At 47.0% G+C, this 17,730-nt stretch overlaps 1 protein-coding gene across 19 annotated transcripts in view; it reads right to left on the reverse strand.

The window, feature by feature from the left end:
- WWOX (WW domain containing oxidoreductase) overlaps positions 1-17,730 on the reverse strand; it is a 918,690-nt gene that overhangs the window by 586,201 nt on the left and 314,759 nt on the right. Inside the window, exon 9 of one of the 19 annotated variants that reach the window (XM_081513874.1) lies at positions 1,807-6,531. The exons of the other annotated variants lie outside the window; for them this stretch is intronic. Within the exon in view, the coding sequence (XP_081370000.1) occupies positions 6,511-6,531 (21 nt within the window). The 3' untranslated portion in view covers positions 1,807-6,510. Of the gene's footprint in view, positions 1-1,806; positions 6,532-17,730 lie in introns of those variants that run through there. 19 annotated transcript variants of the gene reach the window in all.

Genomic DNA, 17,730 nt, shown 5'->3' on the forward strand with positions numbered 1-17,730 from the left:
GGAGCGACAGATTCGCTGTATTTGCTTTGGCCTCTTCCAGCTCTGGGGTGACCTGAGTGCCACTGAGCGGGGCCCGGGGACCCTCTGACTTTACTCTAGAAACTAGGCTAGTTAAATAAGGCGTTGTCAGGCCAGGAGCCACCTCCAACTCTTGGCAAGGGTGTTGACTCAGAATGAAATAATATCAACAGAAAAGAACAATGTTCCCTGTTTTCTCACTCCAGGCATTCTCGAGGCTGGGAGTCGGTATTTGTTTGGAATGGGCCAGGTGCTTTCAAAATTCAGTTATGTGTGTTTGAAAGATCTTTAGATCTGAAGTTCTAGGGCACGAGGGCTGCCTGATGTGATGGCTCCTAACGGTACCTACTGAGCTCCGGAGACTCAGAAACGCTCAGGAGTAGAGAGAAGGGATTGTGCAAGATACACCACTTGTCTCTTTTCAGGCACAAAAACATACACATTTATACCTGCTTCTTCTGGGGGCCCTGCATCTCTGCCCAGTCATTACTCATGCTAATCAGTGAGTGTTCGGTTTCGACACCATTCAGCTTCAGAACTCCAGTTGAGGTGTTCTAGAAAGTAAAGAATCCAGCTGTGCCTACAGCGGAGGGCTCCAGGCGTGAACCTGCATGCCCCCTGAAGCAGAGTGTTTCAGAGTCCTGGCTGAGCCTGCAAGCCCCTGACGAGCCTCCCTTCTGCTGTTTGGAATCTAGAATTAATTCTTTCTCTCCTCCCCGATTCACAGAGATGCTTTGAGGAAGAACTGAGTCATAGTCCATCAGTTCTGAGTGCAAAAGAAAGGAAAAAAATAAGACAGTATTACTAAAAGTCTGCCACCACTATTCCCAGTTCTGGGACCAGCCTATCCTTCGAGTATTTATAAAACAACAAAGCAACATGGGCCCTTTCCGTGCTGGAGGAGCCCAGGAAAAAAACTGTGACAAGACACTCCTGAGAAATTCTTGAAATTTTGTCCAAAGATGTTTAACAAACCCACAATGGAGAAATGGATTCTGAGAGAACAACTGTCTTGCTGATAAATATTGGTTCGGAAAATAATTTAATTTATACTTGTGAATCTTAGAGAGTATCTTTCTCATAGGATTTTCTCTAAGAAAGACAATCTTCTTGAATTCACTGTTTTTAAACTTTCCCCCCCTTTGGGGATATTTGACTCTCTCCACTTGCCAAAGAGCTGTTTCCTAGTACATCCTAGAGAATATATGAGTTCATTTTTCCACAGATGCATTTTGATACACCTGGTATTTCAGTTATTTATTAACCATGCCTAGTTTTGTGGTTTCTAGCTTTATATCTTTAAAGTCATTAAAACTTAATAGGAGAATTAATCATAAAAGAAATCTATCAAACACAGTTGCCAAGCACTTTCTTTTTCCCCCTGACTGACATCTTTAAAATGTATTTCAATGTTATTTATTTCATCACACCCAGGGAATAAAAAAAAAAAAATAACTTGCAGCTTCCAAGTTCAGAGAAAGCATAAAAATGTGATTTACTATTTATTGTACAGTTAGGCACATGCATATTATATATTGCATGTTAATCTTCAACTGCTAAATTTAGCAAATTTGACAACACTACCGTTTGCTAGTGAGGAAAAAGAATCGACATCTGTTCTCTTCCAGATACGATTCCTTCTTGGAAGGAATCAGAAATATGCTCAGGCCTCCTCTTTTCTGGGTAAACTGATAGAATGCGGGCTGTTTAAATGGACAGTCAAACCACAATGCCCCCTGGTGGTAAGATGATGCATAAACATTTATTAGCATGAATGCACACTGAATATTTTCAAGAGAAACTTCATTTTTAATGAGGCAGAGATTCTAGTTTTAAAAATGCAAATGCAAAAAGCGTAGCACATTGATGGTGCTTTACGTAGAATATAAAGAGTCACCTGACTGTTAAGTCAGAGGCATATTTAGTTCATCTCAACCACCTTGATAAACGTGTTTTGTTTTTTTACAATAAAGAGTTATATTTTAATCCACAGTGAAGACTTGGGAGTAGGGAGGAAAATCAGAAGTGCAGCATATATAGTTTTTAGACTAAATTTACAAACATGAATCCATCAGCGCAGGTGGACCTGTGAGTCTGCGGGCTTAGTCTTTGTTACTCCAGGTAAAATGGAGTGAGAGCAGACTCCAGAGTTTACCAGGGGGGCCGGGGACCCCATCTTTCCAGCATGCTCTCAGCGGGCACCTCCGATAAGCAGCTTACAGGAAATTTCCTCGGGTCAGACATAAACAGCGATTCTCAGGTTCCCTTAATCCAGACAGACATCACTTGTGAGTTAGGCCTCATCAATTTCGAAAAGAGTCAGTTAACACGTGAAAGGTGGGGCTGCGGGAAGGCGTACGTATGTTCAGTGGGAATGTGTGAGATGTGGACTTATGAGTCACGCAGACAATACTGACGCCTTGTACGAATTGGAGCACGACGCTTTCCTTTCTCAGGAAGCTGCTCTTCACTATCTGTAGAAGGGGGAATGGGGGAGCAAGAGGAGGAATCGGGACACTTTTCTTTCTTCTCCGGAGAAGCTGAGCAACCCACAGCTTCAAATCACACAGCAGGTACAGAGTGAGAGTCCCCCAGATACCTGGGCTCATGACCCAGAGCTGCCTGCTTTGCTAATTATGACTTGTTTCTGATGAAAGACACTACCCTGATGGTTAAGATGATACTGCCCAGAAGATGCCACAGAAGGATGCTGCAATGAAAATACAATCCACACTAAAGCCTGCATAAGGATGTTCAATGCAGCATTATTCACAGGAGGCAGAAACTGGAAATGATGCAGTTGTCCAACAGCTGATGAATGGATGCATGAAACGTGGTATATCCATACAACGAAATATTACACAGTCTTAAAAAGACAGAGTAGTGATATATGCTACAGCACTGATGAGCTTTGAAAACATGATGCTGAATAAAAGAAGCCAGAGGCAAAAGACCATGGATTCAGTTCAGTTCAGTTCAGTCACTCAGTCGGGTCCAACTCCTTGCGACCCCATGGATTGCAGCATGCCAGGCTTCCCTGTCATCACCAACTCCTAGAGTTTACTCAAACTCATGTCCATTGAGTCGGTGACACCATCCAACCATCTCATCCTGTCATCCCCTTCTCCTCCTGCCCTCAATCTTTCCCAGCATCAGGGTGTTTTCCAATGAGTCAATTTGTCACATCAGGTGGCCAAGGTATTGAAGTTTCAGCTTCAACATCAGTCCTTCCAATGAATATTCTGGACTGGTTTCCTTTAGGATGGACTAATTGGATCTCCTTGCAGTCCAAGGGACTCTCAAGAGTCTTCTCCAACACCACAGTTCAAAAGCATCAATTCTTCAGCACTCAGCTTCCTTTATAGTCCAACTCTCACATCCACACACGACTACTGGAAAAACCATAGCTTTGACTACACGGACCTTTGTTGGCAAAGTAATGTCTCTGCTTTTTAATATGCTATCTAGGTTGGTCATAACTTTTCTTCCAAGGAGCAAGCATCTTTTAATTTCATGGCTGCAGTCACCATCTGCAGTGATTTGAGAGCCCAAGAAAATATAGTCTGTCACTGTTTCCACTGTTTCCCCATCTATTTGCCATGAAGTGATGGGACCAGATGCCATGATCTCAGTTTTCTGAATGTTGAGTTTTAAGCCAACTTTTTCAGTCTCCTCTTTCACTTTCATCAAGAGGCTCTTTAATTATTCTTCGCTTTCTGCCATAAGGGTGGCGTCATCTGCATATCTGAGGTTATTGATACTTCTCCCGGAAATCTTGATTCCAGCTTGTGCTTCATCCTGCATATAAGTTAAACAAGCAGGGTGACAATATACAGCCTTGACGTACTCCTTTCCCTATTTAGAACCAGTCTGTTGTTCCATGTCTGGTTCTAAGTGTTGCTTCCTGACCTGCACACAGATTTCCCAGAAGGCAGGTCAGGTGGTCTGTTATTCCCATCTCTTTAAGAATTTTCCACAGTTTGTTGTGGTCCACACAGTCAAAGGCTTTGGCACAGTCAATAGAGCAGAAGTAGATGTTTTTCTGGAACTCTCTCATTTTTTCAATGATCCAATGGATGTTTGCAATTTGATTACATGGATTACGTAACTCCATTTATAGGAAATGTCCAGAACTGGCAAAGCCATCAAGACAGATTCCGAGGGCTGGAAGAAGGGGAATTTGGGATGATGGCTAGGGACTGTGGATCTTCTTGAGCTAATTAAAATGTTCTAAAATTGATGGTGGTTATGGATGGATGTACAATGCTGCGGATATACCAAGACAATACTGAACTTTACACTTCACATGGATGAACTGTGGACGGTGCATTCTGTGTGAATAAAGCTATTTTGGGTTTTTTTTGTTGTTGTTAACGGATATTGGAGAGCAAAGGGCAGGCAGGCCCTGCAAAGTTCCAATGGACATGAAAGTGCTCCATGGAGACAGAAGACGAGGAAAGGGTAACAACTTCCAGAGAAACACAGAAAACTCTGCGTCAAGCCGGAAGCTCAAGGTGGCTTTTTCAAAGGGGATCTGACTCCGCTCCACACTCCCAGAAACTTTCCACAGAAAACTCCAGGAGGACATTTCTCTCTCTCTCTCTCTCTCTCTCTCTGAGAGATCTGGATTCAATCAGCGTGGAGCATCACTATTTTTAAAGAATTTCCCAGCGGTCTTAGTGCACAGCCAAAGCCGAGTACCACTGTTTGGGAAGAGAGCCAGCTACAAAGCCGGAGTACAATGCGGAGCGAAGCTGGGAGACACAGAGCCGGCATTCGACTTTGCACCATGTCTCTACTTTCCATTCCTTCCCATCTCAAAACCCCTGTGTGTGGCTGTGGCTGGCAGTCTGTGGTCATCCTCAGCCCCACCATCCGATGGTTTGTACCAATAATGCCGAAATGTTTACACAAACACAGATATCTGAACCAACCTGTCTGCCTATTTTTTCTTTTACAATAGGTGGGCAATCTTCCATGAATTGCTTCATGATACAAAAAAAAAAAAAAATCTGTGCAGAGGGGCGGGTGCTTATGTTCCCAGTTCAGAATTCTGTGGGCATTGATTGAGAACCTCAGTCGTTGGCACTCAGTTGAGCCTCTGCCCTGCCCGACACTGCTGACCCCTTGGGGATAGAAAGCCTCACCCCATCCCCACCCCCGCAGGGCTGCGCGTATTCCCCTGGCTGGGTTTTAATCCAACCTCAACATCAGCAAACCTGAGCGTGGCACCTGCTTTGCTCAGTGCCCAGAGAAGGACACCCACTGGCTTTGAATCCTTTATTCTGGAATTTCATGGAGCCAGAAAACACCAGTTCCTCTCAGGGCCCACATGGGTGTGGTCGCACACTTTCTGGGTCTGTCCTGATTGATGACAACTTTGGAAAACATTGCCTGAATAATTCATCATAGAGGAAAAAAAAAAAAGCTTTGGGATTAAATGATATGACTGGAGCATCCAGCACAAACATCCGTTTGTTCTCAAAAGAACCAGTCCAGCTGGACGGCGGTTGGGAAATAATCGAGGATACCCAAAATGAACTCCCCCTTTTGTAAATGGTCACGAGGCATCCGCTCACCCCGTCACACGGATGCTCGGGTGTCTCGGCCAGGTGCCCTGACACCATGTACCTGGAACATCTTGCAGGGGGTTTGCCTGACTTGGTGGAATGGTACCCACTCAGTGAGGAGCATGCCATATGTTTTTTTAAAAGACAGAAGAAGGGAAAAGAAAGGACTGAAAGAAGGAGAGGCGAGAGGGAGGAAGAGGTGTAAAAATGTTGGCTACGTTTTCTGCGCAGTGAAACTGAACGGCCACGGGGACGATTCAATTTAATCTTGGCAACCGAGACGGAGATTTAACACCCATGCTAAATGCCAAGCAATCCATATAGTTTTTTCAGAGGCCTGTCTTTTCCCCACTGCACACATGCTCACAAACACAATTAGTATTGCAGTGACTGTCGGTAGCAGCTCACCCAGGCTGCTAGTGCAAAGCTGCACTGGGTTCAGCTGGAGCTCTCACGTTGGCAACACGCACCAGAACCCTCAAGAGGCGCTTACCACCTCTCTTGCCTGCTCTTCTCTTTCACTGGTTTCTTTTGTTTTTTTTTTGTTTTTGTTTTTGCTTGTTTTTCTTTATCCTTGTGTGAAATCAGAGTTTCAACCCACTTCCTCCCTTCTGCCTCTCTTAGCTGCATCCTAAAAGACTCAAGGCAGTGAAGCCTCAAAATGGCCAGGATGTGGGACTACTTAAAATCCCAGCTAGCCGAAAGCGAGAATGGCTGTTTACAGCACATAGAGATGAAAGGTGAGGGAAGAACCCAGCTCCGTGGCATGAAATCCCAAGGTGTCGATATCCAGAGAAAATGGCCCCTGCGTTGCCTGGACTTATTCTCCTCCCAAGCCCATTCCATGGATATGGTTTACCCATGCTGCTGTCAAGTCCTGTGCTGGAGATGGGTGCTGGAGATGGACGGATGAAGCCCGTCCTCACTCGTGACGAGGCTGAGCCTGCAAGGGAGAGGGTGACATGGTCAAGCCGCCCGGCACAGGGCGAGCAGTGGTCCGAGGGGAGCTGGCAGGGGCTCTGAGTGGCGATGCAGGGAGCCCTCCATACCCAGGAGCTCAAACACAGCTGCTGAGTGCCTGAGGTCTCTGCCACTCGCCACAGGTCAGCAAATCCCCACCAGTCCCACCTGGTCCTTCAGGAGGGCTAGGTCAGGTGAAAGGCAGAGAGGTGGCACAGGGGCCAAGAGGAATAAAAACAGAAGGGGCTGGCAGAGAGCCAGGGGCTCCCCGAGGGCCAGTCCCTCCCAGAGAGACAGCACCGTGTGAGGGAGGCCCCTCCAGGGGGAGCAAGGCCAGGTGTGAAGGAACACCGCCGCCTCCCCCAAGCACAGTCATTACGATGGACCCGAGGCCCTGGGTCCCACGCCCCACCCTGGACACCGTGAACTGTTCCTAGGGAAGAACGCGCCATTTTTCATACGGAAGGAAAGAGGCCCAGATGGCTGTTATACTTGGTAAAATTCAGTTTTAATCAAACTCGGTTAATTATTGACTCAACGAGAATGAAACTAGAATAAAATCATTTTTGCCTTAAGCCAAACTATTAAGAAGCCTCATATAGTTAATAGACTAAAAGTCCTCAGAATTATTCCTTTCGCCTCCGTGATACTCAATCTTAACTCAATCATTATTGTGCTTATCTCTCAATGCCAATGAAGGAGAGACAGACAGCTGAGGACTTTGAATTTAAGAGAAAAAAGAACGCAGAATTGCCATACCAAACACCGCTGTGCTCTTCCACTGAATCAACAAGACAACATAACATCCCCGCTAGATTTTTCTTATCACAGAAAGCTCCCAATTTTTGCATGTCACTTAACTTCCCTTTAAGCCGAATGCATGCATCCTTTTCTCTGTCTCTGAACCATTCCATCACCCAGCACTAGCATTACACACATGCCATGCGAAGAGAAACGGGAAGTTTTATTTTATCACAAATTCTGTGGGCAGGGCATGTGAAGCTTGGGAAAGTGGTCCCTCCAGCAAACCTTGCCCCAAGGTGGGTGGAGACGTGTTACCTTCACTCTTTACTTTAAAAGTTCTGATAGTACTAGAGTGAGACCCACCAACGACGGGGTAACATTTACAAAGCAGTATGAGTGAACCTTAAAGTACAGGGTAGAAAGTCTAACAAAGTTGTTTCTATTCTCTTTATGTCGATGACCCTGACAATTGCCTAAAAATATCAAATTTTCTTGAAACATCTTTTTCCCAAGTTTTACTACTTTCAGCATATAATTAGTCTACCTTTTATTTTATTTTTTGCCTTTTTTGAAATGTAACACTACAGTGTCTGGTGAAAGACAGTCAAGAGTGATGCCTTGGGACCCAGGCACTGCCTCAGCAATGCAGTGCTGGGCATCCACACCAAGGGGACGCTATAATCATAAAGACGGCTTAGATTCAGTCAAGTAAGTACATCAAATATTCAGTAAGGTGTTGGTGGAGGGCAATAATAAGCATACTATTTCTGCCCACAAACCAATTATCCTAATGCCCATTCGCTATTTCAATAATTATTGCCATTGGCATAACCCCCAAACAGACCCATGGCTTAAAATCAGTTGGCCTCATGAGCATAAAACATACGAACTGAGAACCCACTACCTTAGTCTCAGATCTCTCCTGATGGCCAGTGGTCACAGTAAGATGTGACCACTGAAAAATTCCAGCTTCAGTTACCAGCAAACTGCCAGACTCCGCCTGCACAGATGTGCTTGTTTCAGAGGTAAATGTGCTTCTCCATTTATCTCAGACTTTTATATAAGTGTGATTATTTGAAACTCACAATGAAAAACAAACCTTGGTAAATCAAGCAGATACCACTACACTGCTATTTAGGATGACACCAAGCCAGGATGCTGACCCCGCCAAGGGCTGGCAAGGGTGTGGGGTAAGGAGAACCCTCACTCACTGCTGGGGGGATGCGAGATGGGCCGGCCTTTGTCAAAGAGCCAGTCTGGCACTTTCTTACAAAACTAAACATACTCTCAGCATATAAACCAGCAACTGTGCTCTTCCGTATTTACACAAATGAGCTGAAAACGTATGTCCACACAGAAACCTACACAGGGATATTTACAGACGTTTTATTCATGATTGCCCAAACGTGGAAGCAACACAAATGTCCTTCAGTAGGCAGATGGATGAGTACCCGTGGGTACATCCAGACAGCGGAATACTACTTGGTGCTAAAGAGCAGCAGCACAAGCGAAAATCTATGAACCCGTGAGAAGACACGGAGGAAACCTAAATGCCTATTTCTAAGTGAAAGAAGCCAATCTGAAAACGCTTCCAACGATAGTTGTATGCTTCCAACTATGTGGCATTCTGCAAAGGACAAAACTGTAGAGACAGTCAAGACATCAGTGGTTGCCATAGGTTAGAGGTGAAGGACAGAAGAAGAGATGGAGTACAGAGGACTCTTAGGGCAGTGAAACTATCCCAGGCAATAGTATAGTGATGGGTACATGTCACCATACATTTATGCAAACGCATAAACGTACAGCACAAACAGTGAACACTAAGGTGAACCATGGCCTTTAGGTGATAGTGATGTGCCACTGTAGGTTCATCAACTGTAAGAAATGTACCTTCAGGGTGCAGGGGGTAGGGGGTGCTGCCCACAGTGAAGGAGGAAGTGCAAATGAGGGGACAGGAAGTATGTAGGAAATCTCTGCACTTTTCTCAGTCTTGTTACGACCTTAAAATTGCCCTAAAAAATAAATAAAGCCTATTTTTTTTTTAAAGTAAAAGAAAAACTTGGAAAGGAACAAATTATGAAAGACACTGGAAGAAAACCTGCTTCCGGTGGGTCTTTAGTGTGGATGTATACAGTTCTGGAATCAACCCGCTTTGTCCTGCCTCCCATGTGCACGTACCCTCACCCCGTACCCCATCCACCGCCGGGCCGGGCCTCGGCAGAAACGTACCTATCAGAGGGTCACCAGTTATTATACGCCAAAGCCAAAGGCGTACGTAAACAAAGGGTTTGGGGCCTCAGCATTTGATACCCCCACAGCTCCCGTCAGAACCTTTCCAGATTGCACCTCCTTCCAGAGTTTTCTACTGACATCATTCTTGGCAAAAGTGAGCATCCTTGATTTCTGAGCACTCTGTTCTCCTTCTTCAAGGTTTCACAGAGGCTGACGGGAGAGAAGGGGCTGAGTGATGGCCTATGTCTTCAGCAGAGACCAGTCTCCTTCTGCGCAGATAGCTCAGGGAAGGGTGTCATGGGGAGGCTGGGGTGACCTGTCCACAGCTTCAACCCTGGCCCTCAAAGAGCCTCCCATCTTCCAGGGCACAGCAATCACCAACCCATAACGACAAAGCTGACACGGTGGCCTTCTGTAGTGTGTTGTCAGTGATATGGTCCAAAGGGGCCTAGGTGAGAAGCCACCCAGCAACTTTCTGCGTGCAAAGCACATCCTTCCTTGCCTTCCGTGGCCACATGCACAAAAGCAAGCGGGATGCACCCACCCAGGGACACGCAACAGTCCTGGGGCAGCATGGAAACCTCTGACAGCGGCCAGGAGAGCATAACAGACCCACAGGACGCCAGCCCCCCACTGATGGACGTGGTTCCTCCCTTCAATCCCACCTTCAGCTCGTCAGAGACATGGAATTCTCCCCTAGGACTGCACTCCACAAGGACATCTTCATCTGTTTACAGCTTTACGAAGGCAGAGCACCAAGCATGACTACAAACATGTGCTTGACTTTCAGCCACAGGGAAATGAAGAATGAACGCGGGGAGGCAGGGTGACTCCCTTCACAGGAGAGAGAAGGTGTGGCAAGGATGGGGGATAAGCCTGGGATCCTGGGGAAGCAGGAGACAAACAAAGGGGCTGAGGGCCAAGAGGAGCCAGTGAAGCAAAGGAACACCAAGTGGAAAAACAGTCCAAAAGAGCAATGAGCTCTAACTGGTCCAAAATTCCGAGAGCAAAGATGAAAACCCGTCATTCAGATCCAGACACTCAGGCAAGTGTTCAGAAGACTTGGTGATCTTTCCAGCTAAAATGTTCCTGTCTTAGGAGATTTCTGATAATGAGAAGTTTACTGATTTTAATTCTTCAATGACACAGAGTCATCTGAAATCACAAGAGTCGTCCCTGGTTATTAAAAAATGAAAAGAAAGAAAACCAAGGACAGATTGGCCTAAGGTAAAACGTGAATCTTTTCCCATCGCTTCCTACCCAAGCTCACTCCCAGGGGCAGTGCCTGGCAAACTGCCGGCCACACATCTTCCGAGATCTTTTCCTATGAGCACACAGATGCGTATTTTTTAAAATGATTCTTAATTAAAAACAATACAGATCAATGAAGCATCTCTACTTTGCAGTACATCATGTCTGGGGTCCTGACCCACGGGGCTTGGCCATGGAATAAGACTGCCCCGTCCACGTGGTGGAGGCGAACGGGGTTGGGATAAAGCAGCGGAGGAGGAAATAGCAAGGCTCTCTAAGGACGGGCCTGAAGCCCTCGGAACCGGCTGTCACCCTGCGATGGACAGCAGCCTCTTACTCCACTGACAGGCCTTCCTCCGGCTATAGGATCTCGACGGTAATTACAGGAAAGGCCATACCATAAAGATGGGGGGAGGAGCTAATTGACCAAAAGTTCAATGTGCTGACTCAGGGACCGACCGATGGCCGCGCCTTACACTTTTTTTCCTCCCAAAGTCACTGACGTACAGTCCATTAAGTGGTGACCGCGCTGACCCAGGAGGTGGGGCACTTCCTACCGAAGCACATGCACGAGCCCCCGCCAGAGCCCCATGGCCTGTGCAGCAGAAAGGTCGCTGGAGCGCCGCCGGACACGGGGCCTCGCAACAGTCTCCGAGAGTCTTTGTGCTCTCTGGTGGGCTTGCTGCTTTATGTTTGTTTCGTGTTTATTTACTGACCTGTCCAAAATGCAAAAGCAAAGACGCGGCCCTGAGATCCAGACCTCCTCTGAGGCTCTGGTTCCCATTTCTGTTACCTTCTGACAATCATAAAAGTCCAGAATTCTCACCCTGCTTAGGAAAGAAGCGTTACATTAATCGATGCAAAGGGAGAGAAGTTTCGGGATGATGCCGTGCCATGCTGTGGGTAAGAACACAGACTTTAGAGGGTCAGACAACTATTTCAGCTGTGTGCTCTCAGCCTGCTTACTTACCTTCTGTGTGTCTTGGTCTTCTCATATCCAAAATGAGTATAAGATTGTGCTGAGGTGTTCATTTATATAAAGCACACACAAAGAATGCCATGGTTATACAGATTTATATACATATAAATGCACACCAAGTGCTATACAGGTCTTAGCTACATTTATTATGTTGTTTTCACGGTTATGTCATTTATCAGAACTTGTAAAGAATGACTCTCTTTAAACACCCTGAGGATATTTTACAAATAACCCACCTGACACTCTAAGGGCCTGGAATGACCGAATGCAACTGCTCTTCTCTGCTGTAAGGAGTAACAGACACACATTATATACCCACTCAGGTGGACACAGCTTGATGCAACAGATACGTTCCTGAAACTCTGTGCATACATCAAACCACACTTCCACTCAACCTGGGTACACCTGCCTCTGCAATGGGTTTTTCTAGGAATTCTTTCTGTTCTAGGAAAGCTTCTAGACCAGAACAACATGAACCACCAGTCCTAATACACAAATTCCTACCAAAGGACATTTCACTACGTAGCTCCAGCTTATGGTTGGAGAGTAAGGGTCACATCTGGGAAGGCAATGGAACTCTAAGACGTTCATTATCCCTTTCGGTAACTGGCTCATTTTCCCAGCCACCTGCCAGGAGGCAGGTCAAGCTCTGACAGCAAAAGAATAAGATACCCAGAGGTGTGACTGCTGCACAGGTGGCCTGTTTGTCCCCTTCAGGGAGAACCGTGATGCTTTCATCAAAACATCACGTTGCGAGGATGGCAGATAAAAAGTATCTCTCGCACTGACTGCAGACGGTTAGTGATGGCCACTTGGAGTCGTGTGCTGAGCACAACTCTGATTGATCAGTGATGTCTGTCGTGGTTAAAGGACTTGGGAGTGCATGCATGCACGCCGGTCCTCCACATCCCCGTACTTACAGTGCACAAGTGTGCAGTGATAACAGGGCTAAAGCTCCTGGTAATTTGTCAAGAAGGCTACAGAGTAAGGGAAAACACACATTTGGGTATGACACTGCGTATTCTCTCATAACCACTTACTCCCTGAGTTATAACTCTGTAAGTTGCTGCACATTATTCAGGGCACATAAGCACCACAATAAAACTTCCCTCCAGCCCCAAATACATACAGAAAATCTCCACATAAACCCAGTCTCCCTTAGGAGGGAAGGGAAACATGGCTTTGGCAAATGCCTCCCGGTGGCGGGCCCTGGGTTCTGTCGCCAAAGTCAGAGATCACCTCACAGTCACTGTCAAGGTTCCAGACATAGCGGAGCATGCTGACATGAGTCACAATCCATCCAATGTGGACTGGATATTGCATATGCTTGATTCCAACACACTATGCAGCCGGGCTTTACAGATGATGATAAGCGTGCCACTAGGAAGTCAGAGGAATGGCCTTGACTGCCAAATAGTCACTGAGGTGGACTGTCCAATGGACCACATCATAGGTGGACCTGCCCACTGGCTCAGTTCAGTTCAGTTCAGTCGCTCAGTCGTGTCCGACTCTTTCCGACCCCATGAACTGCAGCACGCCAGGCCTCTCTGTCCATCACCAACTCCCGGAGTATACCCAAACCCATGTTCATCGAGTCGGTGATGCCATCCAACCATCTCATCCTCTGTCGTCCCCTTCTCCTCCCGCCCCCAATCCTACCCAGCATTAGGGTCTTTTCCAATGAATCAACCCTTCGCATGAGGTGGCCAAAGTATTGGAGTTTCAGCTTCAACATCAGACCTTCCAATGAACACCCAGGATTGATCTCTTTTAGGATGGATTGATTGGATCTCCTTGCAGTCCAAGGGACTCTCAAGAGTCTTCTCCAACACCACAGTTCAAAAGCATCAATTCTTCGGTGCTCAGCTTTCTTCACCATCCAACTCTCACATCCATACATGACCACTGGAAAAACCATAGCCTTGACTAGACGGACTTTTGTTGGCAAAGTCATGTCTCTGCTTTTAAATATGCTATCTAGGTTGGCCATAACCTTCCTTCCAAGGAGTAAGCGTCTTTAATTTCATGGCTGCAGTCACCATCAGCAGTGATTCTGGAGCCCAAAAAAATAAAGTCTGACACTGTTTCCACTGTTTCCCCATCTATTTGGGAAAAAATCAATAACTCCAAATAAGCCTAGGGACAAACATACACACACATGCACACCTTCAGAAGACGTGTCCTTTAAGACTGTGTGGTTGATGGCACAGGCCGTGTTCACTGGCCATCAACTTAAACCCCCACCCCCATCAGCTGTACACACATCTCTGTCACCTGATGGGACCATCTGCTGCCCTCGCTGTGGAAATGCCACCCACCTTCTGGGTGCTCATCTAACTGTGATGTGAAAGCGGCTGGCTGGGGATCTCCAGGGGAGAATGCCAAGTTTCAGAAGTTGAGAGAAGGACCGCCAAGTACTCCCCACAGCTCTGGCTCTGTGCACTTAGAGGGGCAGCCCCACCACGCGTCAGACATTCCAGCTGCAGGGAGAAAGGCAGGTGAAGATGCAGATCAGCAAAGCCGTGTGCTCCAGAATCTCGATGCAGGCAACGGAGCGAGGCAAGAAATGGAGAGGAGGTGCGATGGTAGCAGGGGACACTCGGGCCCCCAGAGGCATCTGCTGCCCGCCGCACCCCCCTCTCCCATCCCTAGAGGGTTGTTATTCAGAACAGCTTCATAGGCTCAGATTTTCCAGGTGTGTCAAGATCAGCTCTCATCTTCCAGCTTGCAAATAAAGAAACTTCAGGGGTGAGTCAGCCATTTCCAGAGTGACTAGACTTTGTAATTGCTCCTACACACGTGCAACGCACCCTCTTACACTTCACCCCAAAACAAAACACCAAAAGCCATTACATCTTAAGTAGAGGCTAGCAGGAGGAGGAGAGAATTATATCCAACCACTGTTCACTGAGCACCTATCAGGTGCTCAGCCTGAGGTAGAAATGGAATAAAACACGGTCCTTTCCCCCGTGAACCACGCCATCTGATGGGAACAAAGAAGGTTTAACTGAACTATCAGGATACAGAAACGCCCACACCACTGAGGGAGGAGGTGATGCTGTCTAGGCGAGTAGAGGTCTGGGAAGGCTTCATGGAAGAGGTGACACCAAGAGCTGAGTTTTGAAGGATGAAGAGCAGTCTGATGACAGACGGATGAGCCTGGGAAGCCTGGGCAGACAGCACAGCTGGCACCGAGGGTTCTGCCTGGTGAACCCAGTTCAGTTTGGCTGAAGCACAAAGCTGCCCCAGAGGGAAAGAGGCTGGAGCCATCAGCAGGCCAGGTCAGGAGCTTGCAAGTCAAGCCAGGCAGCTCAGCATGGCTCTCACAGGAGCTCACAGCTCGTTTAATTCAGAGACACAGATACACCCCTGCTCATGAGTCCTGTCTTGCAATAAAGCCAATGGCAACAGGGAAGGTTCCTGCAGCCCCTTCATGAACTTAGTTTAGAGGAGAGAAGCAGTGGAGCACAGCATGACAAGGGAACCCCCACGCTGGAAGGGGCACCAAGGGCAAGACAGGAGTGGACTTGGTTCGCTGCACGATAGGGTAACAGAGTGCAAAACGGCTGGATGTTCAGGTGGGCACGCTCTGCAATTCAAAGATGGGCATCTGAGCCATGAGAGGGACCTGCGTTCCCTTTGGCCTCTGCACAACCTCAGAGGGCCCTGGCTTTCTCATTCTCTGTCCACAACAAGCCAGAAGTCAGAAATTGGCCCAATGTTGGAAACAAGTGAGTGTGGCTCACCTTCCTGGACAGACTGTAAATCAGTTTACTGGGACTATGGCAGAGAGCACAAGAGAATTCCGTCAACGGTGGGTGCAGAAGGAGCCCCGTGTGATGATGGGAGACAGAGGGAACCCGTGTAAGGACGAGTGCACACGTCAGTAACAGATCGCGTCACTGTAAAAGCCGCTCATTATACCCTAGAGTTAGTGCAGTAACAAAATCATTCCAGTGTCAAACAATTCCAAGCCCTTTCAGGATGCTTCTATTGGTTCCTGATGGATGGTCATCATGACCCCTGTATTATCACCTCACCATTGACCTTGTGTGTCCTTGATTAGGAAAAGTTGACCAGCCCTAAATAAAGGCAAACCCACCCCACCAAAAAAAAAAAAAAAAAAGAAAAATTTCCCCCAATCTGAACAAATCATTTAGTGTAAAAATAAACAGAACTAGAAATTGTCTCTAATAAACTAATATTAGTCTCCCCAGAGGGTTAATTATGTCGCTCCGTATTTTAAGAAGAATGTAAATTGCCAGTTTCAACAGATGTTCTTTTAAAAGAATTGGTTATCTGGGAAATGATGGGTCTTTGTTAGAGCTTACCCCAGTGGAATATAAACATTAAAATCATCTGACTATCTTTCAGCCCCCCTCCACCAACAACTGTTACCCACACCACTGATACACCCTTTGGTTATCGGCAGCTTTAGGGACAAGAGTTGGCAGCGAGAACCGAGGTCTCAGACACCAGATGACCAGCTTTGAGATTTCTAATTCCCCTTGACCACTGCCAAGACTTCCATAGGCCTCTGCCCATCATTACAGGCCCCTGCTTGGGTGTTAAGCCAAGGGCATTTCCATCCTCACCTTTTATCCTAAAGAGCGAGAGTTGGCGATCACAGAGAACCAGGGTTAGAGCGCTCTGGAAATACAAGGCTTGTCCAAATTCAGCTTTGACATTCCAACATGCGTAACGTACATGACACACGTGCATACATACATGTTTGAAAACTTCCTCTAAGGGAGGAATGAGAACTTAAGTATCACTGTGAAAAAGTTGTTAGAAAAACAAAATAGAGATCATGAATGTTCCTATCGTTTTCTCTCAAAGGGCATTCTGTAGACACTGAAAGGTATGTTATCAGGAACACAGAGGGAGTGCTTCAGCCAAGTAATGAGAGAGAAAGTCCTCCATGAGTTAGTTATTCCAGCTCACACAACCGCCCCCGGCCTGGGGGTATGGAGAGACCATGGGCTCCTAGAGCCTGAGTGTCAACCTCACTTAACCTAAAGCTTCCTTGTCTCCCTGCTTAGACCCACTTCGCAGACAAGGAGATTGAGCCTGGGGGAGATTAACGACGCCTCCCTAAAATTCTACAGAAAGCGCATGCATTATTAACCTGTTGGCAACAAGCATGAAATCTCATCTTAGAAAAGTGAGCTGAGAATGACGAGTCTTCTCAACAGTTTCTGCAAAGATCGCGCACTCTGCAGAGACTAGCCACGTCCATGTCCCCCAGGCAGGACGGGACCTGGCACCCAAGGGCCACTGTCCGAGGGGATGGCCTCGATGGCCTTCAGATAAAAGGACAGTAACAGCAGGTGGGGCTTCCTGAAGGCCTGCTCTGCATCTGAGCTAAGAAAGACACCCACTCTTCACTGTTTAATTTGAACACTCAACTACTCTGCCATGAGAGATGACCATGACCATTTAGCAGGCAAGGAAAATAAGACTCCGAGAGGTGAATTCAACTGTCCTGGGAACAGTCAGTTCCTAGGTGACTCAGAAAGAACAGTCCACGCCTGCCTGATGCACAGCCCACCTGCGTCCACCACACTTGCTGTCTCAGCTGATGCCTGAAGACATAGAACACCGACATCACCCTCCACAGCAGTTCCAAAGGCCCTGGGTCCAGGGGAAAGGTCGGGCCAGTAGAGAATCCATCCGGTCTTGCTCAGAGGACATAAGGGCAGACCCGGCAGAAAAGTTAGAGAGCCCCATGTCTGCAGAGAGAAACTCAAGAAAAGCCCTCTTGGGCCTGAAAAGGGGGCTTGGGTGTAGCGCTATGCAGGTTGAACATGATACAAATTCCAGGGGGTGCCCTTCACCTAGAGTGGATACAAAGGGCCCCTAGAGGTGAGTTGTGCTGAACCTGCTTCTCTGCTGGGAAGGAGCAATCATGAAATCCGTCCCGTGCTGACTGCTCAGACTGTATCACCTTAAAGGCTACTGGGTTAAAGCACTTCC

The sequence above is a fragment of the Giraffa tippelskirchi genome, chromosome 7 (assembly GCF_054371585.1).
Source record: "Giraffa tippelskirchi isolate mGirTip1 chromosome 7, T2T-mGirTip1v1.2.pri, whole genome shotgun sequence".
Taxonomy (NCBI): Eukaryota; Metazoa; Chordata; class Mammalia; order Artiodactyla; family Giraffidae; genus Giraffa; species Giraffa tippelskirchi.